Here is a 25,332-nt window from a genome sequence, read left to right as displayed (position 1 = left end):
CACATTTAAAAAAAAAAAAAAAAACAGATCAGCTATGGAAAGTCACAAAGATATTAAAGTTAATGAATAACATCATATAATTTGGTCATTATCCCAAATCGTTGCCTTTTAACTCCCTGCAACAAATTTTTATATCATTTCTGCGTAATGACTGAAACATCTGAGTTTAAAAATGTTTGTTGTAAATGATTATGAATTTCTTGTTTTAAGATACACCTTTTATTATTGTGTCGATATATACACACACATTCTTATTGGTCAGTATTTCTGCAAGGTTTATATACATATTCTCGCTCTAATATGTCCTCATTTCCTTTACTAGCAACTTGCACAGGGACTTGTATAGTGGATGCTCAACATTCACGGATTTAAAAACGTTATCATTGGTGAACATTTATTTAACAGGTCCGGAAGTCTCCCGTGTCATTCAGAGGTAAAACTGTAACTTCACGATGAAGAGCTTTGAAGTTTCTCTAACGTGACAAGCTGCATTTTTTTTATTTATTTATTTTTTTTTGTGAGCTTCTGAAGATAGTACTCTTATAATAGACAATACTGTAAGGGATCACTGCCTCTAGGTTTAAAAATAAAAAAAAACAACAATTTTACCTCAAATTATTATACCCAGTTTCATTTTCTTTGCATAAAAAAATAGTATTTTCTTCTATTTTCTGTTGATCATCTTCCTTGTTTCTACTATAGTTTATTTGAAGCAAACAAAGAACTCTAATGCCAATATTGTCTTGGTCTCTTGTTAGGTAGGAGGTCATCTGAGCTCTCCTCTCAGATAAGCCCTCGCCCTACAGTTCAGAGACCGACACTTTTACGGCAGAGGGCCCCACAATCCTCCTCAGGCCCTGAGGCTCCGCGCAGAGGAGGATACCTGCCCATACGCTCTCAAAACAAACATAGGGTGGATCTCAGTCAGCCCCAGGCAGACCAACGCAATGCTAACAAACCCAAACTTGGTGAGGACACGAGGCATCTTCTAAGAATATTACTTGAAATTAGATTTTGATATTATATTCCTCACGCATGTAATATATTATCTCTGATTATACTGTTGCCTAGCTACTTAATATAGGAGAATGAGATCCTAGAAGCTCGAATGCGTTGAGTTAATTAAAGCATGGTTTGTAAGCGATATAGTGTTAAAGTGTATGTTCATTTTGTGAATAGCATGATTACTGGCTGTATCTGATATTTCCCTCTGTTTGTAGCATCTGAGTCCATCCATGTGATATCACTGCAGGCACAGAAAGCACCACAGAGGAACATACCAGTAATCAAGACAGAAAACCCTCCTCCAGGTAGAGTCTATTATTGTAGCACCTCAGTATTTGAAGGTTCTCTCTGGCATTTTGGTTGAAAATGAGTTAATAACACTTCACTGGTCGATACTTTATTCTCCTGTGGTGAAATTTTTTATAATTCCCAACATTTTTGGTGTTATACTGGGAAAAAAAAAGGAAAGTTCTCCAAAATCAGAGATAAATCTGGTTTTATCTACCAGGCAAGCATCATCCAGGATGAACATATGATGCCGGCAACATAAGCAGCCTTGACCAATCAACATCCGTGTTCCATTTACACTCTGATAGAGAAGAACACACTTGAAGTCTAAGCACAAAAGCCAGAAGAGACAGTATCTTTTACCTGTAACGGTTTTACATATGCTACATAAGAGTAATAATAATAAATTAATTAATAAAATAGGTTCAGTCCAGCTCGACTATGCTTACTGTGTTTACATATTGGCACATTAGCTAATGTAAAAAAGCTAATATCTTGGATAGCATCATTTAACAACGTTTATTACCATTTATTGTTCAATATTTGTTTATTTAATGCGATTTAGAGATGGCATAATAATAAACAGACTGATAGAACCTTAGAAAACAGTAATTGAGCTCACAGAATACGGTTCTATCTGAGTTTGACAACTGTTCAAAAATCCACTTTCTAAGTGTCTCAGAATTCGAAATACCTTTGAAGTAAATGTAAATTCGAACCTTATAGTGTATTCTTTGTTAGGCTGTAGATGTATGTTTCAGAGCGTTTTGCCAGCTAGAATTCCAAAACTTTGAGGTTACATGTCTCCGAACAGCACTTCATGGAGGTAGACTGTTCTAATACTAACGTTACATGAGGAACACACACGTTCACACAATGCTTTTCAACTGCCCAAAAACATTGTGCAGTTCAGATCATATCTAACGCTGCTATAATGGTATGAGACTCAGTTTACGACTGTAAAACAGGCTTGGTCTTTTGGGAAATCGAGTCTTTAATCATTAACCGTGTTTATCAGAGCGAGATGTAGTGGAGGACGTGGAAGACATCACAGTGAGGATTCTGTCTCCCCAGTCTGTTGTAATCACATGGGTGGATCCACTTGTCCAGAAACAGAAAAGTGTCCCTGAAGGTACCAGGTAAGAAATGGGTCAGGTGGGTTTTGGTCAAACCGGATTTATGCATAGATTGTGTAATATGTTAACATGATAGTGGATAGTGTCTGATGAGAAAGAGGAGGATTATACAAAATGGATTTCTGATACGTCACAATAAACGTCCTTTACTTGTAGGCAATACACTGTCAGATATAGAGAGAAGGGAGAGTCTGCTCGGTGGGAATATAAGGAGACCTCACAGAGGCGGCTCGTGATTGAGAAGCTCTCTGCCGATGGAATGTATGAATTTTCTGTTCGAATCACTCAGGGAGACCAACATGGAAAATGGAGTGTATCTGTATTCCAAAGGACTCCTGAATCAGGTATGGATTACACAGGATTCTTTGAGATAAGTGAGCTCCAAACACACACACACACACCCACACACACACACACACACACACATACACACACACACATATACTCATGCTAACAAATACATGCATACAATTAACAAAGTCTCGTGTCAGAGTTGTGTAAATCATGTAGCATGTCATAACAACCTCTATGTAATAGATCACTAAGGTGTCCGTGCCTGCCTGCTTGGAGAGCTAATGATGACTTCGTTACTGTTTTTCCTGGAGAACCAATAATGTGTTGTTTCCAAATGAAAAACATGGCAGAAGGAACCCAAAATCTCTGTATTGCTCCTTCTCTTTGGCAATGTATATATTTTCTTCACTTCTAACCTTTCATCGTGTCCCTAACTCTGCAGCTCCCTCTGGCCCTCCTGAGAACTTTGAGGTGCGACCACTTAGAGGGAAAGGTACAGCGGTGACTGCAACATGGGATCCACCTGATGAGCCCAATGGTAAAATCAGAGGTGAGACTTACAATGCACTCCTGATTATAATATAACAGTTCCTATCTGGTTTAGTCTGTGAGGAGTATAGCCAGCTTTCCGAAGGAATTGGCTGTGAAAATTACGCTAGTATTTTGCCAAGTTACAAATAAAAAATAAATCAAATCTTCTGGTTTTACATGTTGCATTAGTCAAAGTGCTGCTTTCTATTAGTCAAAGAGGTTTGAATCCTATCCAAAAATAAAAGACCAGATGTATTACTCTGTGTTATTTTCTTCCAGAATATATCCTGTCCTATGCTCCAGCCCTGAAACCCTTTGGAGCAAAGTCAGTAACATATCGTGGCACTACTACCTCAGCCACCATAGATGGACTGACACCTGGTGATCGCTACATCTTCAGAATTCGAGCAGCTAACAGGAAGGGGCAAGGACCACAGTCTAAAACCTTGAGTGTTGCAATGCCGGGAAGTAAGTCCCAAATTGTCTCTTTCTGATTATCAACATAATTAGGTTTAAAAAGATTATCTTCTAGGACAGGGGTTCCCAAACTTTTCCAGGGCAAGGCCCCCCAAATGGCATTAACATTTGACCGAGGCCCCACTTTTGCAAGATGTCTTTAAAATACATTAAAAATACAGACTTATGAATATATCTCCCTTTTTTTTTATTATTAATAATTACAATGTTTGATTGTGTGTGTGTGGGGGGGGGGTGTGAGAGTGAGAAAGAGAAAACATACTAGTGGGAGGGATGGGCTTGGTGGCTCTGACCAAAATGTTGAGGCCCCCCTGGACGCCCCCTTGGGTCGTGGCCCCCACTTTGAAAACCACTGTTCTAGGATACAAGGACAAAGCAACAAAAGCATAAATAGATATAGCTAAAATCAAACATCACTTGTTGCAATTGCCATCATGCTTATGGTGTTAAAATCGAAGCAAGCTATTAAGGCTTGGCAACTTTCAAAAGTTCAAAAGACACATCAATATTTACATCAGAAGGTTGTTTCCAGAGTATTCTTTCTCAGGTGCTTAAGATGAAATTCTGATTTGACCATTCAAGTTTTTAAAATTAGCTGTGTGTAACCTAGCCTCTGAAGTTGCCAGATTTTTCAGGGTTTTTTTCAGTCATGTCTATGCATCTGCCTTTAATGATAAGCACTTTAAGCCATTAATCCCTCAGAAATGTGGGAATAGAGATAGCAGAGGAGACTGTGTTTTGTTTCAGGTTTAACTCAACTCTGAATATAATAACAAAACCTTACAGGTTAAAATCTGTATGCATTCTTTGTTACCAGCCAGCACTACTGCCTCACGGCATTCCACTCAGTCCAAGAGCCCCTCCAGAACATCTGAATATGATGACTCAGAGGATCAGGATACAGAAGACACAGAAGAATCGCAAACCCATACCACTACTTCTCCACCCACGAACAAGAAATTCCGTCCCCTTTCTCAAACACGGTCTTATCACAGCATTTTTTCATCTGTAAGAGGCTCTGTCCGGAATTCAGGTTCCAGCTCTAGGACAAGCATTAGCAGTGACAAAGAAAGAAATGAAGAAGAAACACCAACAGACACTCCAAAAGAAGATGAAGCAACAGCAAATGAAGCTGTTGAGGATATACAACCTGAAAATACTAACAATGTTCCGTCTAAAACTGGGAAGGAAGAACAACCGAAAGTTTCAGCTGGAGCTAAGGAACCAAGTTCTATTCTTAGAAGTTCATTACTAAAGACACATTCTTCCCCTCCAATGCCCAAAGAGGGCCATCACCAATCTCAGTCGTTGACACCTCGCACGTCGGTTGTCAATGCCGGCCGTTTAAGACGGCCACCCTTTAGTTCCTCACGGTCAAGGAATCAGAAAGGAGCATCTTCCAGTTTACCCAACAGCCAAGACCCTGTAGTCTCAAAGAAAGTCCACACCATCTTATATCCTGAAGACAAGGTCAGTACTACAGCAGCAAAATCATCCACCCCATCACCTCATGAAACCAAGATGGAAACAGAGAGAGAGTCATCATCTTTATCATTGTCTTTGCCATTGTCATCAGCTGGGACAAGTAGAGTTTCTACCCCAACAAGTCATGCCAGTAGCTCAGGGACTGGTCCTGTTTATCCAAATGGCAGAAGGGTAATTCAAACTAAGGGTCACAGATATCAGACAAGTCGACAAAAAACAGCTTTAATTTCGTCTGCTTTATCACAAGCTTCAACAGGATCCAGTACTGGCTATCAGGATAGCCGCTCAACCAGCATCGTGGATACAAAACACGACAATAAAAATGATCACAAAATAAAGGTTAAAAATAATGACGACCCACCTGACTCTTATCAATATACCACTACTCTTTCCCCTTCAATCAAAGAAGAGACTACTCAGGACCTTGGTAACAAGAATTATAAAGACAAGGCTGTTAACAGTTATTTGCCTTCATCTCAGAGTCCTTCTACAGCAAGTCCAGGACATAGTTCCTCCCTCTCTAACAGAAATTCCAGGGTCGTAGTTGGAAGTAGTCAGAGAAAAGATGGCAGGATCCCATGGAGCAGGACTGCTTCTTCTGTAGGTGCAGGGAGGCCAATTCTGAGAGGAATGCCATCCAATCCAACAGCCACAGGAGGGCATGTCAGTGGTAAAAACAAAACCTCCCCAACAACCTACACCACAAAGCATTTGGATGACTCGAACCTTGCAAAACCCACTGTGAACAGCAGACAACCAGTTTCAAACAATGGACAGACAACTTCTAATGATCACACTGACAAAGAAGACACAAACCCTAGCAATGATCACAAACATGATTACCTCTCTGAGGTCAACAAAGAAACTCGTGAGATTAGCAATACGAATTCTGTCCCAACTGCATCCCCCAAAACAATTGCCTCGGATGATAAAGAGGTTCAACGATCTGGTAAAACCTCTCAGAGCAACTCACCCTATATGACTCTCAATAGACTTGGTTTAGGTTCAAATGGAAAGGTTCGTTCTGCTCTCCTCGAAAGGTTGCGTGGAAGGTTACAGACAGTACAAAATACACAATTGGGCTCTGCTGCCAAACAGAACGCCTCTTCATCACCCGTTTCAGCTTCTTCATCCTCTTCTGCCTCCCAGACCATGGAACACAAAGCTTCACCTTCAGATCACAGTACAGATGGTAGCCAAAATGCTAATGTTAGATCAACCATGGGATCGGCCTCACGATCATCGCTGAAGCAAACTGCTACTGATCAAAATTCTGGTGGCGACACACCAACTGATTTCAAGACCTCCTTAACAGCTCCAGCTAGAAATCCGGTAGTCAGATCACGCTATCCAAGCAGACCTGACAAAAATTCAAGAGGAAAAACCCCAGTCAGCTTGCACAAACCTAGTTATGGGCAAGGTAAACTTAATTTTATTCACAGGTCTCGTTCAATATACACATAAGTATGAACGAAGGTGTGAAATGACAGTGTCTCATATTTAATTTGCTTGTGCAGGCAAGAATGGGCGGCCGAATCTTACTGCTACAAATGGCAAAATTGCATCTACATCGGATGAAAACAAAAAAGGAAATGGAGTCAAATATATTACAGGCCCCGATGGAACCAGATGGGTGTGTTTACTTTAATAATCACTATTAGAAATGATATTATACATTTATTGAGGCTTGTTCTGCCGACAACTTTAGAAAAATCAAAACATTCTCTTAAAGGATAAATTTATGTTGTGGCTTAGGTCCTGTCATGTGTATTTTTTTAATCTTTCTCATGTATTTACAGTGAATGTACCCTCCCTTAGGTTGTAGATCTGGATAAAGGAGTCCTAATGAACGAAGAAGGAAAAGTTTTGCAGGATTCTAGAGGACGGCCCAGGAAAGTCGTCGTTGGAGAAGATGGAAAAACTATTTTCGGTATAATTTCTTATTCCTTCTCATTTTACCGACTACTTGCTTTAAATGTAGTAAACATTTATCAAACAGTTAACATATAATCTGTTTTCCATTAGATGAGCAGGGTACCCCGTTAGTAAACCAGGAAGGGATGGCTTTGTTTGGTAATGGGAGGGACGGTCGGCCTGTGGTTAACCCCAGAGATAAGTACCTCACTGTTGGAGGGAAGCCAGTGGTGGGCCTGGATCGTCCTACACCCAGTACTACAACCACAACAACCACAACAACTACACCTACACCTACAACTACAACTACAACTACAACCACCACCACAACCACTGCTGAATCAACAACAACAGAAATTACAACTCTGGAGTCCACAACTGAAGCATTGCCTACCTGCCCCCCTGGAACATTTCCGAGGCTGGATATGAACGGCATTCCTATGATGGATGTTTATGGAATACTGGACTGCTACCCAAGTGGTGAGCTTTTTAAAAGCATGCTCACATTTTCCAGGTAAAGAAAAAAAGAGATGGGCTTATACCTGTACTTAAAACTTGTTAAATCATGGTTTAATTAATGAGATGTTCTGGGCATGTGATGTATTACCAACGTAATGGCAGTGCAACCAGGGTTAAGATTCAGTTTAAGAGGGTTTGACTCACCATACCACGTAATGTACTCTTGAATAATATATACGTTGCATTTTCAGTTGAATTTGGGGAAACCACTTGAAGCATTCGTTGTGTTTTTCAACTATTTCAGTTGCTTTTGTTTTGATTTGTTTGATTTGATTGATATTTATATAGACACATGGCTCACACATGTGGGACATTTCCTTTCATCATCAAATAGCTGTGTAATAATAATAATAATAATAATAATAATAATAATAATAATAATAAACTCACCCTGTCCAGGGTGTACCCCGCCTTGTGCCCCATGCTCCCTGGGATAGGCTCCAGGTTTCCCCGTGACCCTGAAAAGGATTAAGTGGTATAGAAGATGGATGGATGGATAATAAACTCTCATTTGTCATATAGATTAGTTCAGGCACCATCTTTGTAGCTGTGTTTATCATTTTTGTTAGGGGAAGCTCAGTGAATTGTAATTGTAATTGACTGACAGGATGAACTTAGTCTGTGTGACATATACGTATATTTTGTATACAACTTACACACATGTGTTAAGGCCTTAACAAATAGCTCAATGGGTGAAAAATGATATACACAGTTATAATATGATAATACTTTAATTCCTTATGTAACAGTTACTGCTTTGACCTTTCATGCTGTCAATGTGCCTTTTATCCTACAGATGAGTTTTTGATGGAGACCACCATGTTCCCTACCACCACTCAGGTGCCCACTACCACTCATACCCCCACTACCGAGTTCCGCTTCTTCAACCACAGCCCATCCTCTGACTTTGATGTTGCCGGCAAGAAACGCTTCACAGGTAACGTATCTTTGTTTGTGCATGTGTGGACATATCAAAAAAATGACCTTGCAGTTTCCTCTGCGATCCGCAATGTTACTTTGCGATTTAATTTCATTTTAAAAATGACTTAACCATAATTCACTCTGGTGTGGCTCTCAGCAAGTAATATGAGTCTTGGCCCACGTTTTATTCGTTCTGTTGGAGTTGGCCATTTGAGAATTATTGATTGACATTACAAAATCTAATAGCTTAGCTTCTTTAATGATGTTATCTTCTGTAATCTACAGAATTTATCTGCATTTCTGAGAGAAAGGATTAACAATAATCTGAAAAACTGAGAGTTTTGTCTGTTCCAGGTGGGAAAATGTATATGAAAGTGAATGATAGTGGTTGTTCTAATCTGACCTACCACATAAAATGACCATAAAATTTAAAGTAATCGGCCAGTAATTTACTGCAAAATTTACTGTATGAACCATGTTTAGAGTAAAGTACTGCAATATATTTGCAAGCAATTACTATATTTTTCAAGTATATCACTGTATGTAATCAAATCAACCACCTCTACCATTGAATTACACACTAAAAATCACACTAAACATTTAATGACAGTGCCGTACTAGATAATTATTTTCTACCGTATAAACTCGAAGAGACTTCGCGTAAAATATTGACTAAAATCAAGGGTACAAAAACGATGCACAAATTTCTAGATGTTGGCACAAAGAGAATCTTTACCAATGTTAGATATCCCACTATGCATTGCATTTTATGGTATTTTACTGTAAAACAATGCACTGCCCTACGTGCCCAATCAGTTACAATACAGTCCTGTACTAAAAAATAAATAAATAAATAAAAAACAACATAAAATGCCAGGTTACAACAACCTTATCACTGTGTAGCGTACACTGGGGTCCAAATGTCTGAGACCACAAGTGAAAATACTTCTATTTTGCATTCTTTTCTAAGTTGATCCCAATTTATTTCAAATAATATTATCTTTACATGAATACTTACATGAATTTCACAGTTTCCTAGTATTTTGTATGTCCCCCTTTTTGCTTTAATGACACTGTGCACTCAGATGAAATCTGAATGTAAGATTAAATCCATGTGAACAAGTGCTTCAATGGAAGGGATAAGACTCAAGGGAAATCTGACCTTTTGTACAGCGTGATTAATATCGTCAATATAATAATAGGTCAAATTAAATTTAAATAGTGACCTAGTGTAGATGTTGAACATTTTCATTCTCTGTTTTGTAGTTTTCCCAATTCTAAACCTTTCTGCTTATTTCTAGTTTTACAGGGAAAGAAACGGATTTTTAAATTCGTCTCAGATTTTTTTGGTCTTCACTGTATATTGTTGTAAACAATATATACAGTATACGGCAAATTAAACAAGTCATCAGGAAGCTGGATTTCGGAATGTAAAGTTAAAAGGTCATTTTGTCTTTGTGGCCTGAATCCTTCGAGTGCATTATTCTCCTCGCTGCTGAAATCTTTTCCTGATGAAGTCGTTTGTATACAGAGCCTGGTGCAGATGTTGAGCGCAGGGCTGGAAGTTAGAAGGTGAAAAGGTAGTGTGAGTTGACTGTAAACATTATTCTGGCCAATATTTCCTCTCCAGCAAAGTCTGCAGAGATAAAGTATACTGCTAGCATAACAGCAGTGTGTCTGCTTTAATCATTTACATGGCCCTTCTCAAGGCTCTGATCTGAGGCCAGCTCAAGGCATGTGACTCATGATGGGGTGGTCAAGGACCTCTTGATTAATGGTCTCCTACCTTCCCTGTTTCTGAAGTGTGTGGGGTTTTTGTTTTTTTTTTTCCTTATGGAAATTTAACTGCAGGAAAGAGGCTGAAAAGACAATATCAATAAAATGTTCATATCCAGTCACAGGACAGCAGTTACTCTGGCTTGTTAATCAACTGCTTTGACCAAATGTATTTTAACCTCTTAGAGTAGGTTCCTTTACATTTCCAAATCCTTATCTTTGTTATCCAGTAACTGCCTGGGAAACAGTGCACCATGTTTACACTATTATTATGAATATAAAAGTATGGACTGTAAGGGTATCTACAATACAGAGGTGTAAATTGTGTCAGAAAATGGCTCTGACCTGGATATCGTTTATGTCTGAACATTAACCATGTTCTGAGAGTTCACAGTGTCTCATACTGTAGATCCTCTAATGTGTTTTTCTTGGCAGCAACCTGACATTAATAGTTTTGTCTGGGAAAAAAAAAAAGAGTAACGTAATAAGTCAGCTCCTTGTTGTTTTACGAAGGAATCCCATAGTGGTCCTCAGGCTTGCTGGACTGAGAGAGCAAGCACAGATGTCAACACCACAGATACCAGTGGAGCCAGTAGCACCAGTGTAGAACTGCCCTCGAATTTCACTCAACGTTCCCTGTAAGGATCCCGTTATAGACGTCCAAAATGAACTCTGCATGAGTTCAAACCATTCTTTTTCTACTAATGGCAGTTTCCCAGTTATTCTCACCCTGGGAACAACAAAAACATGATAAGTAAAGTTAAACTAGAACATGCATGTGTGGACTATTAAAATGAGGGTGTAGGGAATCTCCTGAGCGAACAGCATGACCGTTATGAAATGACCACATGCAATTAATTGAGACGCTGCATTAATCCAGGACAGGACACTCGTAATTGAGACAATGAGCATGATTTTGTAAACTGACAGTTAAACGACCTGGCTCAGCAAGTAGACTAGGTACGTCGGCTGACCCCAAAGCACACTGTCAGAGAGAACGAGCGAGAGTGTCATGCATTGTCATATTTACACATGACTACTGCAAAATCTGTGCATGTTCTTGTGTGTATTATGTTCTAAGCATTTTAGTCTGAAGTATCTTTTCTTATCAAACATGAAACAGAGCCATTGGGTATTAGCGCATAACTCAGTGCAGTCTGACATGTGTATGTCTGGATCTGCACGTGTTTGTTCTGGTCAGAAACGTCTCGTGGAGCATTTGATTAGCTCCAGGTGTGTGTCTTGTAACCCAATCAAATTTCTGGAAGTGTTCCCGGCTGTCACACTATAGCAATCACTTAACCACAATGAGCCAGCAATAGAGACAAAGCCTACCGAACCACCACAGAACTGCCAAGAGATAATAGATAAACAATAGTCTCGAATAACAACCCCTTCTTGCCCTCTAAACAAACCACAGAACCGCAATGAGTCAGAAGTTTCATTCAGTCAGCTAGACTATACAAGGAATGTAAGACATGCGGTCTAAACCCAACTGAGAAGAATGTTTTATTTCTTTAGTCATTGCAGGATGTGGAACGCATTAATATAGAGTTCTGATAATGACGGGACAGAGAGACTCAATATGTTTGACTTTCACTTTCAGCTCCATATGTGAACTACATCCAGAAGGATCCTGGCGCGCCGTGTTCCCTGACTGAGGCCCTAGAATACCTGCAGGTGGATGTCCTGGCTGATCTCATTGAGAAGGACAGGGGCACAACCAGCCAAAAGCAGCCTCCCAAATACAAGCCCCATAACATCACTGTGATCGCCATGGAGGGCTGTCACTCATTTGTTATTTTGGACTGGGCCCGTCCATTGAAGGATGACATGGTGTCAGGTGCCACCTCTGCTTAAACCTTGCACGACCCTACAAATATATTTTTGCCTTTGCTTAACACGACAAGCAGAAATGTACTCCGGATCCTTACAGGATCCTTCAGTTCATCCCTCTTGAAGAATCCTTAGAGGTTCTATGTCAAACTCAACATCAGGGAGCATCCATGTCAGGGAAGAAGTAGACAAAGAAGACGTTCGATCTAGAACACTTATGGGTTCGTCCCTCTGGGAGGGCAGGACTCTTAAGGAAGCCATGAATGCTTCTCTAGCTATAAGTAGAGAAAATAAGTCTTATGTTCAAAGGTAGATCCATAAAATATTCTATCTAGAACTTTGTAACAGTACATTTCCCCTTTAGAGAGACATCCAATTTACATGTTTGACTGCTAACAAAATGTTAAACGGTATTGTTGATTCACCTTTAGTTTATAAACACAGCCTCTCCCTCTTATGACTTATGAGACCAAGTAAACTCCGGAGTCTATAAGATTATGGGATTTCCTTGTCAGAATTAATCATTTAGTGTCCCTGTGTGCTTTAAGTATACTCTCTCTGAATAGAGGAGAAGAGATTGGAAGCAGCCATGAGCATGAGCCTGCATGATGACTAAAACAGATAGTAGTTGTTTCCCTCACCCTGTCCTCTCCTCTGCATAACTTCATTCCATGCAGTTTCTCTTCCCCTTCCGTCGTTCTTTTTTGCAATCCTCAACTATCTACTTTTGTGCAATGCTGACTTAAATATGCACACACACACACACACACAATTAATGTCTTAAAACATTAAAGTCCATGTGAAGTGCCTTGAAACGCGTAGCATTATTCAATGCGTTGATGTCATTTCCATTGAAACAGGAAGTCAGTGCGGGACATATTGGCTGGCTCCTCCCCCATTTTTAAATAATCAATAGCGTTTAGCATACCTCACAGCCAGGAGACTTACGACTGTTGGGCGCGGTACACTTCAGATTCTTGAGAACATTTGATTAGGCAGAAAATCTGATGCGAAGCTGGAGTGCAGAATGATGTCATCAAAATTGTTGATGCGTATTAGTGGATCCATAGAGAGACTGTAAAATTTGAACACATATATCTTCTGAATGCGAATTCTGCCGTTGTTTTTGGAGCACACTAGCTTATAGATATCGTTATGGCTAACATATTCATATCAGAAGTCACAAAACGTCCGTTTTGATTTCACAGGGACTTTAATCTGAAGTGACGTGTAATGTTTGTAGGTGCCATAATTTAATCCACACGGTTCTCAACAGAGAGCTGGTGCATGGTTATCAGCAGCTCTGTCAGCAGTAGAATAATGCATAGCTGTACTGCTTTTCTAGAAGGTAGCACAAAATAATATTTCCAAACCTATTCACTTGATTGTAAGAAATGTTCTGTGCATCACTGATGGCTCTCTGCGCAGGGTACATGGTGCAGAGTGCTTCCTATGATGATGTCCTGAACAACAGATGGTCATCTACTCTCTCATCTGGCACCCATCTAGCTGTGGAGAACCTCAAGCCAAACTCCAGGTGAACTATATTTCTTACGTAAACACACATGGCGTTGTGCGGGTTTTTAGGGTTTTGATGGGGGTTTTCCATTAGAGTAAATCCCATGAGTGGAGCTAAGTCTTTTATGTAAAGAGCTAGCACTGGATTCGCCAATGCTTTGGTCAGGTTTCTGAAAGGCATTGTGGTGTAAGAGTTTCATGCAGGTGCAGTCACTCTTTGCCTTGTATAACCTTAGCAGATTGCTAAATGAATGTACCTGTGCTGATGTGGTGGAGTCATGCAGCAGGTAGTGTTGTCATAGTGGTATTTTTTAAATCATTTTAAGTCCAAAATTTGGGTTTCTTCCTACTGAAACCCCCTCTTTGTAAACACAATGCAAAAAAAAAATAAATAAATAAAATTTCCTGTCCCGTTTCTTGCCATCCATTTTTGTGGATGTTCACTATTTTAACATAAATATGTAACTTCATGAAATACTGACTTAATTTGTGAGGAAAATGTGATCTCAGTGACTTTGGCAGTGGCCTGGTTGTTCCTACCAGATGAGCTAGTTTGAGTATTTTAAAAACTGCTGATCTCTTGGGATTTTCGTGCGTAATAGAAAGGTAAAAAAAATAAAATTACAAAAACATCCAGTGAGCAGCAGTTCTGCATGCTGAAGCACCTTGTTGATGAGAGAGCTTAAAGGAGAATGTCCAAACTGGTCCAAGCAGACAGGAAGTCTACAATAACTCAAATGGTGAGCAGAAAGGCATCTCAGAATGCATAAGACACTTAACTTTTTGGCAGATGGGCTGCAGCAGTAGTAGACCACATCAGATTCCACTCCGGTCAGTCAGACAAGCTTACAGTGTGGACACGCTCTCCTAAACAGTGCAGTTGTAGAGGTTTTATGATTTGATGCCTTGCGCAGCTGCAACCTGATTGGTGGAAAATGGCATGAATGAACAGGTGTACAGGTGTTCCTATTAAAGTGCAACTACACCTTTATTGTAAGTTGTCAGCCAGATGTTTATTTATACCTCACTTTTCTTAAACTCCCAGCACTCTCCATTACCCATACCTAGCTACACGACCGAGTGGACTATTTAATGCCGCTGGTGTGTTTTGAAGGAAAGTGCGACTGCTGTATGTGATAAACAAAACAACAACAAAAAACCCTCAGAACTACGTCTGGTGTAAATTGACATAAATGACATAATGGCATAACATTTCCTTCAAATGAGACTGTGTGAAATATTCAGTGATAAGACAAACTACACAAAAGTACGGAGCAAGAGCTGGTGGAGCTGCGGGGGGTTTCCACCGGGTACTCCGGTTTCCTCCCCCAGTCCAAAGACATGCATGGTAGGCTGATTGGCGTGTCCAAAGTGTCCGTAGTGTATGAATGGGTGTGTGAGTGTGTATGTGATTGTGCACCCTGTCCAGGGTGTACCCCGCCTTGTGCCCGATGTTCCCTGGGATAGACTCCAGGTTCCCCCGCGACCCTGAAAAGGATTAAGCGGTATAGAAGATGGCTGGATGGATTATTTTATGTTTTTAAAGGTAAAAAATGAGAAAAAGACTAAAACCGAACATGTTCTTCATGTTTTCCTTCATCACTGTGGTGTCTCTGTCTTGCTCTCTCTTTCTCTGTCCTTACGCAATGCTACATTCAATACATCAGTGTTGTTTTTTTTTTGCGACATCCACTTACTGATCCTTGTACTATGAAAAGTAAAGCACATTACTAGTTAACCTAGTAGACTGGAAGGCAAAGTGTTTAGAGTGAACTCTACCATTACTACCTCTTGCTCTTGTTTTGACTATACCACCACAATCTCATGCCTAATTTTTGCTTATTTATATACTCAGTTATACCCACTGGTTGTCATGTAAATAGCGGAGACGGACTAGAGACTGCGATTCCCATCAGCCACATGTCTCGTTTCACCTGATTCACGTTTTAGCTCATTATCCCCGGTGTATATATAATCACCGCACTGTTTGTCTTGCGTTGTTTGGTCTGTTTATCTGTATCACGTTATGCTCGCTCTTGTTCCATGTTTCTTTCTATCTCTACCTTGCCACATGTTCTAGAAGTCTTGTTATGTGTCTTGTTTTGCACTTTATTATGAAACGTCCCGATTCAGTTCCGCGTTTGCGTCCGTCTCTATCTACAAAACCTGACCTTAGTCACCTGGCCTTAGCAGAGAAGTCAGGAGTCTAAACAGCAGCTAACAGCTAACAGACAAATACATTTAATCAATAAACTAAACTGTAATAAGCACAAACTCTGTATTTTGTCGTTAATGTTTTATTCATCTTTCCGTCATATCGAATCTCAGCGTTATCAAAGTGTCAGTTTATTCGGGGAGCTAATTGGCTTGCTAGTATAGCGGCAGGGGCATCTGATACCCAATTAAAAATGCAAAGAAAGTGTACGGGAAAACATTTAAAAATGCAGTGTGAACAGAATGTAGGCGCATAGACGTGGCTGAATTATCTGGCGATAAGATGTACAGTATGTCCTTGACAACTTTTTCACAGGCAATTAAAAAATAAAAGCAGCATTATATAAGCAACAGTGACAGCACCTACATCTAAAGTCATCTGTGGCGCTAGCATTGTCAGCTAACTCTTGGCAGCAGCCTTTAACCGATATATTATTACAGCTTTTAATGTATATATTTTTGCAGAAAGGCTTAAAAACCCCAGTCAGGGGAGACAGACAAGTTCTTAGCTGGTTTCGATCTTACTTGAATGACTGTTACAAATTAGTTAGTATAAACTGAGCCTAAAGTAACACATATAGTGGTTTTAAGTGCCATATTTTCTGTTTATATCCAACATCTTGTACATGCAATTCACAAACATAATATTTTCATACTGATTACAATTATATTTGTCAGTTTGGCAACATTTAGCAGCACAGTTATGCAAAATGTAAGACTGTATAAAAGACATAAAAGCTTGGATTCATAGAAACTTCTTTCTTCAAAAAAAAGACATGCTTATGTTGCTTATATTTTCTCTATCCAGAATAAAGATGTTGATTTGGCAGTTAAGGCCCTTAGTGTAACTCTAGATGCTGGTTTATCAATTTTATATAACTCTCTCCAATACACTTGTCAACATCTGAGAAACGTAGTTAAAAGAAGTAATATACTAACCCTACATGACACTGAGAAACTAGTGCATGCGTCCATAACATCTAGATTGGACTAGCCACCCTGCCGACTGCAGCCCACGTCCTTACCAGAAAACGTATTACCCCAGTCTTATTTAATCTACATCGACGACCTGGTATGTCTGCGTACAGAGTCTGTTGGAGTACAGAATCCTGCTCATGACATTTAAAGCTCTGAATGGTTTAGCTCTGGTGTATTTTTCGGAACTCCTGAAACAGTACAGCCCATCCTGAATACTTCACTCAGCTGAGGAAAGCTGGTGATCGTAAGGTGGTGGAAGTTGTTTTATTTACATTACTTACTAATAAAGTGGTTAGCGCGTTCGCCTCACACCTCCAGGGTCGGGGGTTCGATTCCCACCGTGGCCCTGCGTGTGCGGAGTTTGCGTGTTCTCCCCGTGCTGCGGGGGTTTCCTCCGGGTACTCCGGTTTCCTCCCCCAGTCCAAAGACACGCATGGTAGGATGATTGGCGTGTCTAAAGTGTCCGTAGTGTATGAATGGGTGTGTGAGTGTGTGTGTGATTGTGCCCTGCGATGGATAGGCACCCTGTCCAGGGTGTACCTCGCCTTGTGCCCGATGCTCCCTGGGATAGGCTCCAGGTTTCCCCGTGACCCTGAAAAGGATAAAGCGGTATAGAAGATGGATGGACTACAGTGCCCGCCAGTAATATTGGCACCCTTGGTAAATATGAGCAAAGAAGTGAAAAATTGTCTTTTGAGAGCAGAGTATTTTTGTGAATTTTGTCAACAAAACTATACAGACAAATTTTCACAACCTTCTTTGCTCATATTTACCAAGGGTGCCAGTATTAGTGTAGGGCACTGTAAGTCTCATAGATGTATGGTTAATTTATTAGTGATTCACATTATTTAATGTGCCTTAGCATAAATAACTCTCTTTTTTTTTATTATGAAGGTGTCATTAAAATGCCAGAATAAAGAGATATTGTGTCTACTTATTCTATTAAGAATAAGTAGACACTGGGCATGTTTCCTTAGTGTTGCTTTCTCAAGTTGTAAGTTGTTTGGAATAGAATTTTTTTTTTATCATTTTGTCCACTTTATTCGGTAGCCGCACTACCTTTTTTTTTTTCTTCCTGCCTATTATGATAACAGTCTCTATAACCGTGATGTGATCAACACAGATACATTTTTACTACTCTCAAGGTCGGGTGAATAAAACATTCAACAATTGTAATGATTGGTGGACAGCATGACACATTATGAGAGCAGAATTCAAGTTTCTGATGACTCACAGATCTCCTTTATATCAACACTGAGGAAGAGCTGATGTCATCTTATGGCACATCAAACCTATGATTCCAACATCAAACCTCAGTCTAAACACCATCTCATTCCATGCAAATATTTTGCAGTGCCCATTTACCTTTCAATGACCGAGAGTCAACACGGTGATCCACTATAAACTGCTTGTGTGTGTTTAAAGTTCACGCATCATGACAGAGCAAAGCAGTTTAGAAGCAAAGAATAGCAAAGAAGAGATTACAGCTCAGTGCTTCGATCGCCATGTCCGACCGTGTCTAAAAGCGTGAGATTTATGTCACGTTTATGTTCCTCCACTGCATGGAAGGTCTTCAGGTATAGCACATGTTGATCATGGATTTCTGTGAGTCATAATTTACATCAGCATAACACCCTAATGTAAAATTTGATGCATTCTCAGACCAATAACTATATTTAGATCCTTGCTAAAGCTTACACAGGATGGAAATTATGTTTCAACGCCCTCTCTCACTACGTCTCTCTCTCTTTATCTGTCTTCCATGATCCAAACGAGACAGCAGTCAGTTCAACTCTAAGTAATTCAAAAGGAACAAGATTACACGTGTGATTCGTTTCAAACGAGCTAAAGAACACTGGCATTTTATGTAGTAGAAAGTGGCTAATATAGAGCATATGTTCCATCTGCTAGGCCTTGGCAGTTCTATTAGAACAGGCTTTACTCTACTCAGACTTACTGATCTGTGACTTGCGTCTCTCTTATGAACACAAATAAAAATGCACCCAGGTTCTGTCAAAACTCTGATTTCTAAGTTGGCCATAGGGGTGTTTTGTAGTCATAGTCGCAGCAGATCGGAACTATGTTTATGGACTGCCTGGACATTTCTCACAAACGTGGAGCTACCAGATCTGACCTAACACACATCATGCGCTCCAAGTGTGTGCAACATTCCTTCACATTTAAGCTCTTCGTGCACACAAAAAGCAGGTACTCAAGTCTTAAGTCGATCAGCCGACGGCAGCTGTCTGATCTGGTGTCTGATATTTTTAAAATGATGCGCATGCACACAGTCATTACAGATGTCAGAGTGTAGATAGATCACACGATTGGAATGTAGAAATGAAGAATGTTTTGCTTGAGATTGTGTGGGTGGGTGGGTTAGTAGGGTTATGTTTTCTTAGCCTGTCCTCGGAAAACTCTGTGATTGACGAGAGCAACTGCCACCTTTAAAAATAAAGCATACGGAAATGTTGACTCGAGAAAACACAGACTAGTGAAATGTAAATACCAAAAAAAAAAAAAACAGATGACGGAGATTTTATAAATCTTTGTAATTTAGTACTCAGATTTCCTATCAAGGGAACGGGGTAGAATACACAGTCACAGACACACACACACTTCCCCTGGTCCCTCTGTAATTCCCACTTTATTTTGGTCAGAGTTTCCACATAGCTTCTCTAATCTGATCCAGCCATACAGATATTATGTCATTAAATGAGTCTCAAATAAAAAGAGGCGAAGCGTGAAAGTAGTGACCTTCTGAACACACACACACATTCTCTTATTCGCCTTTCACTGTGTGTGTCTTAAACGTCACTGGGTTTTTCTTTTCTTATTTCTTTTATGAAATCTTTTTCTAATCGTTCAAGTAACTTAAAGCAAGACATTTGTCAGTGCAACAACCCCCAACTCTGCTACATCAGTGTTTTCCCTTTTCTTCCGACTTCTTGCTCCTTTGGTTGGACATTATCCCCTTTAGCCTTACATGACTACCATGCACACACCTTCACACACTCATTCACACCTTAGGGCAATTTAGAGTCACCCATATATGTACTGGCATGATTTTGGGAGGCAGGAAGAAACCAAAGAACCTGAAGTAAACCAATTCAAACACAGGGACAATAGGTGAAACACCACACAGACAGTAACCCAAACTCCGGGTCGAACTTGGGACCCTGGAGCTGTATGGCAATTTACTGTAGTAAAATATATTTTTTTAATATAATAACAATTCTATTAAAATGTGTAAATATTCAGGATTAGTTATTAAGAGTGAACTGTCAAGCATTAATTCCCAAGTACCCATGGTGTAACATTGCTTTTATTGAGCATGTTGGTTTGTTTCATCTAGGTATTACTTCAGAGTTCAAGCAAAGAACGTGTTTGGTCTAGGGCCGATCAGCGAAACATTAACTTATGTTACAGAATCAGGTCAGTATCCTTTTTTGTATTGGGGGCAGCTTCATCTTTATGATTATTTCTTTTCACTGTAACTATTTTGCTAATGGAAAATATTTTATCTAAATATTATCTAAATGTCTAAAAACAGAATGTTGTCCTTTTCTACAGATAACCCTCTTCTTATTGAGAGACCTCCAGGTACAAGACATCTATTGCACAGAAACAGGGTTTATAATACAATGCTATTACAACACAAACATGAAAACCCTATCAAATATACTCACAACAATTCAAGTCTTATGTCTCTACCACACTCAAGTTTGTTCTTGAACACATTATTCCTGTTTCCCCCAGGTGGCGAGCCTATTTGGATTCCTTTTACCTTTAGGTACAACCATGCCCACAGTTCCTGTAGAGGAAGTCAATTTGTCAAGCGCACCTGGTACAGGAAGTTTGTAGGTGTGGTCCTGTGCAACTCACTGCGCTACAAGATCTTTATGGGAGATGGACTAAAGGGTACTATGGATGATTGTTTTATTTGCACTTTTTTTTTTACATCTCTGCTGCAACAGATTCAATTCACCTTGCATCGATCGTACCTCTAGTCCACATTGCATCTAGTTTAGACCTGCTACCTCATCTCATTCAGTTTCATGTCATTCATACAGTGACTGTACAGTTATACTGGTAAGTGCAACACACTCATGCATTTTGCCTGAAAGCCAGACAGTAGTATAAGCAGTGATGGCCTGGATTTGTAATGTAATCATTCAGGACACAATACACCCTCAACCAATCTGACCATATTAATAAGACTGCCATAAAATACCTTCATAACCCTTCCTCTGACCATTAAAATAACATCTAAGTAATAGAGGGAAATGACATTGATCCCTATGCTCAGAGTGTAGCTAGCCGTTTCCAAAAAGAAATGAGAAAAATGCATGATTGATCCTGATTGGTTAATCCTGTTTCTCAAACTAAGAGACACAATACAGAATAATAAAGATGACTGTTGACCTTAATGAATATGAGTACAGCACAATTCCTGCACAAAGCATGTTATTTCACACATATACCGTATAATCAGCTGTGCTGTATATGTGTTAGCACTTTCAGAACCTGGATTATTAATCAGTAGACTAGATAATATGTCAACCAAAAAAAAAACAAAAGACACCTTAGTTTATGGCCCTTCACAAAAGGCTGATGTGGCCAGACAGATTGGACACCCCTGCACTATTCCAATCTGTACCTTTCATTTATCCATTATCTTGATCAAATTCCCCTGTCTCCATCCATCCATGTTCTATACCGCTTATCCTTTTCTTCAGGGTCACGGGGGAACCTGGAGTCTATCCCAGGGAGCATGGGGCACAAGGCGGGGTACACCCTGGACAGGGTTCCAATCCATCGCAGGGCACACAATCACATACACATTCACACACTACGGACACTTTGGACACGCCAATCAGCCTACCATGCATGTCTTTGAACTGGGGGAGGAAACCGGAGTACCCGGAGGAAACCCCCGCAGCACGGGGAGAACATGCAAACTCCACACACACAGGGCCACGGTGGGAATCGAACCCCCGAGGCAACGTGCTAACCACTAAGCCATCATTGTTGATGTCCATTAGTTGATGTCCATCAACTAATACTTGTTTTCTTTCCTACATTTTCAGAAACTTTCTACAGTATTGCTGATTCTTATGGCAATGGAGAAGACCACTGTCAGTTTGTAGACTCACATTTGGATGGAAGGACAGGATCACAAACCCTTTCCCTCTACCTACCCCAAGCTCAAGGTACAAATCCAGGCAAACTCTCAAAATTCACTGCTTTTCATTCAGTGTGTATTTTCCATCATGAAAATAAAACCATGTTACCTTTTCTGTATTTCAGGTTACTATCGCTCGTATAGACAAGAGCCTGTAAATTTCGGGCCCATAGGCAGGCGTACGCCTCATCAGTTTGTGGGCTGGTATGAGTGTGGGGTCCCAATCCCTGGGAAATGGTAACAGAGGACATTCTGAATGCCAGCTATCACTGGCAGCTCCATTTCATCCTACTACAACCTCTCTGTTTGCCAAGTCCATAAATGAACTTTTGCCAACCGCAGCAAGTACAGCCTAAACCAACATACGGTTTCTGTCAGAGAGGATATAATACTTAAAATAACATTTTCTCTATAACTGTTTCAATATAAAGCACTTTTTTTTTTTAAAGCAGTCTGTATATGAGGAAATACAAGCATGTGTGCTCAAATTATTAACAACATTATCAGGAACATTGTATCCTGAATAATTGCCAGTGACTTTAATGGCTTTGACGGCTTCTTATTACTGCTGGTAATATTAAGTAGTTTGATACAAACCAAAAGCCTTACAATTTTTTATACAATAATGATGTAACAAATTGTCCGTGATTACTTCTTTTGTAATTTTTAATAACTTTGCTATTTGTTTTGTATTCATGTCTTCTATCCTCTTAGCTTGAATGGCAGTTGGCTTGGAAATATTGCCCATATTAGGGCAGATAAAAAGGTAATTTTATTTGCTCAGGAAAGGTCAAATACTGAATAAAGTTACTATGTACATCACTAAAGTTTTATGTTACACAGACAAAATAATGTTAGCATTTTAATATGTGAGGAAAATTTTACTTTAAATGAGGGGGCGATTTCATCGAGCGGACCAAATGATCTATCGGCCCCCTGATACTATTCTATGTCTGCGTGCTCCTGATCACCTAGCATCTGACAATTGTCTTTCGGCTCATCACGTGAAAAGAATTAGCAAGCAATTTGAACAGGTGAGAGAAAAGTAAGTAAGTTGGTCATTATCACATTGATGCTCCGGCTATACTGGACACTGTATAGTATAATTATAACATTGTCATCATCGTTAACAACACTTTGTTTAACTAACAATGCGAGTCACTTATTTCCCTTGTCCACCCATGTTGTAAGAAGAATCGTATATGGTTAATTAATTTGAGATCAGAATCCATTGATATTTAGCAGTCATCTCAAATGAATTTCATATTTTCTACGGACAACATTTCTACCACATCCAGAAACAACAATTCACTATCTTTACTGCCGTGCACTTGTGTAGTTTTGGAGCTGAATTGTATGCTCTTCATACTACTGTCTGGAAACTATTATTATCTCAAGGACCGGCAGTTCTTTATTGCAAAAGTCAAACACGTTTGTGTTTTACTTGGCATTTAGGAAAAATGTATCCGGCAGTTCATACAAAGGGGAAATCCGAGGTTAACTAGCTCAATTATATCTCTTTTGGACAGCTATATTTTTTTTTTCCATTGATTTTAGTGACAGTAATTGTTTTGTTTAAAGGATGGACCATAGCAAACCGGAGCATATTTTGCATTAATTTCAACTCCGGAAAAAAGACATGCTCCAGAGGTAGTCTGTTTTTTATCCCGCTTTGTTTAAACTGGTTGTCTGGGACCATATTGCCATTATCAAGCACAGCATGGTTTGGAATAGTTAACGACATGGGTTACATAATAATGCATGTGCTGTTTGTCACTACCAATCAATCCATGGAAATGAAAAAATACTGGAGATCACATCAACATCCAGTAATAAGTAAAACATCACTGTCAATACTGAGTGTTGAAGTGTACGGTACAGCAACCTTTGCCTATGGTTGAGTCTACAAAATATCAATATTTAAATAAAAAAAAATTAATTTTAGTGGTTAAAATGTAATAAAATTACGATTAAAGAATCCAAACAATGTTTCCTAATGCGATTCATTTTAAAATACAATTCTGAAGAACTAGGATTAAACCATAATGATAAATAGGATCAAACCTGCTAGTAACAGCCATACAATATCTCAAATGATCTCAGTTCAGAGGATAAAACTTTGGAAATAGCTTTGCAGCCATCCTGCGTATGGTCATGTCTCTTGTGGAAAAAACAAACACTATATACGTTCTGTGTGACGAAAAATTGTAATGTTTATTCAAGAGTTTTGTTGATCGGATGATGAGATGCACAGAGGAAGCTGGTGAATCAGTGAAAAGACTAGTTTCTATCGATTTCCTCAACAAAAATCAGTTTGTTTAGGTTCTTTGAACTTGCATGAAGTTTACAAACACTGATTATTATTATATATATGTCACTTAAGCCCCCACGATCATCTAGACTGTAATTACCCTGTAATATCCACCTATTACTACAACTGAAATTGATTCATTTCAATCGTCTCTCTAATATGGGCGGCTGTGGATCAGGTGGTAGAGCGGGTCGTCCACTAATCGTAGGGTCGGCGGTTCGATTCCCGGCCCACGTGACTCCACATACCGAAGTGTCCTTGGGCAAGACACTGAACCCCAAGTTGTTCCCGATGGCAAGTTAGCGCCTTGCATGGCAGCTCTGCTACCCTTGGTGTGTGTGTGTGTGTGTGTGTGTGAATGGGTGAATGAGACACAGTGTAGAGCACTTTGGATAAAAGCGCTCTATAAGTGCGCCATTTACCATTAATATGTCAACCCCTTGCATACTCTCTAGCACAATTGCTAATGATTTATCTGCATTAAACTTATCCTCTGTATATTTACCAACTCAAGAATTCTTGGCAAGTCTCATGAAAATCAACTAAACATAATGTGTGAAGTGAATAGCACGTGTAATGACTAATATTCTGAGATTAAACATATGATAATGATAATGCTGCATAGTTTTCTTTCAAAGAAATATTTTTGAACATTACAACTACCAACCAGGGAGGGTGAAGGCAAGAGCATACTTCTTCCAAGACGCATGATGCAACCACATTGTTTTCAAATTGCTGCTTGTGCTGTGAGACAGGGCAGCATATCACACTCAGAGGACAGTGCTGCCCTCTTCTGCATACATGATCACACAGATGCCCATGATTGGTTAGTGCCACTCTGTTCAACAGGGGAGAGACTAATGCCTATGAGCATGGCAAGTTTTGCTCTTGTGGACTCCCGACCACTAATGACTACTAATGATGGCATCATCAGGATTCAAATT

At 39.7% G+C, this 25,332-nt stretch overlaps 1 protein-coding gene across 1 annotated transcript in view; it reads left to right on the top strand.

The window, feature by feature from the left end:
- The window catches only part of fndc1 (fibronectin type III domain containing 1), a 39,960-nt gene extending 14,911 nt beyond the window's left edge, over nt 1-25,049 (top strand). Inside the window, exons 5-22 of the mRNA XM_053614865.1 lie at nt 759-968; nt 1,221-1,310; nt 2,312-2,432; nt 2,586-2,773; nt 3,166-3,273; nt 3,534-3,722; nt 4,549-6,636; nt 6,734-6,849; nt 7,035-7,146; nt 7,242-7,610; nt 8,446-8,586; nt 11,953-12,189; nt 13,611-13,719; nt 20,248-20,327; nt 20,466-20,495; nt 20,652-20,813; nt 21,983-22,105; nt 22,203-25,049. Coding sequence (XP_053470840.1) covers nt 759-968; nt 1,221-1,310; nt 2,312-2,432; nt 2,586-2,773; nt 3,166-3,273; nt 3,534-3,722; nt 4,549-6,636; nt 6,734-6,849; nt 7,035-7,146; nt 7,242-7,610; nt 8,446-8,586; nt 11,953-12,189; nt 13,611-13,719; nt 20,248-20,327; nt 20,466-20,495; nt 20,652-20,813; nt 21,983-22,105; nt 22,203-22,318 — 4,589 coding nt within the window. The 3' untranslated portion in view covers nt 22,319-25,049. The remainder of the gene's footprint in view (nt 1-758; nt 969-1,220; nt 1,311-2,311; nt 2,433-2,585; nt 2,774-3,165; nt 3,274-3,533; nt 3,723-4,548; nt 6,637-6,733; nt 6,850-7,034; nt 7,147-7,241; nt 7,611-8,445; nt 8,587-11,952; nt 12,190-13,610; nt 13,720-20,247; nt 20,328-20,465; nt 20,496-20,651; nt 20,814-21,982; nt 22,106-22,202) is intronic.
- The last annotated feature ends 283 nt before the right edge of the window (nt 25,050-25,332 follow it).

This window comes from Ictalurus furcatus, chromosome 25 (genome assembly GCF_023375685.1).
Source record: "Ictalurus furcatus strain D&B chromosome 25, Billie_1.0, whole genome shotgun sequence".
Lineage (NCBI taxonomy): Eukaryota > Metazoa > Chordata > Actinopteri > Siluriformes > Ictaluridae > Ictalurus > Ictalurus furcatus.
This window is presented reverse-complemented; position numbering and strand designations above follow the sequence as displayed.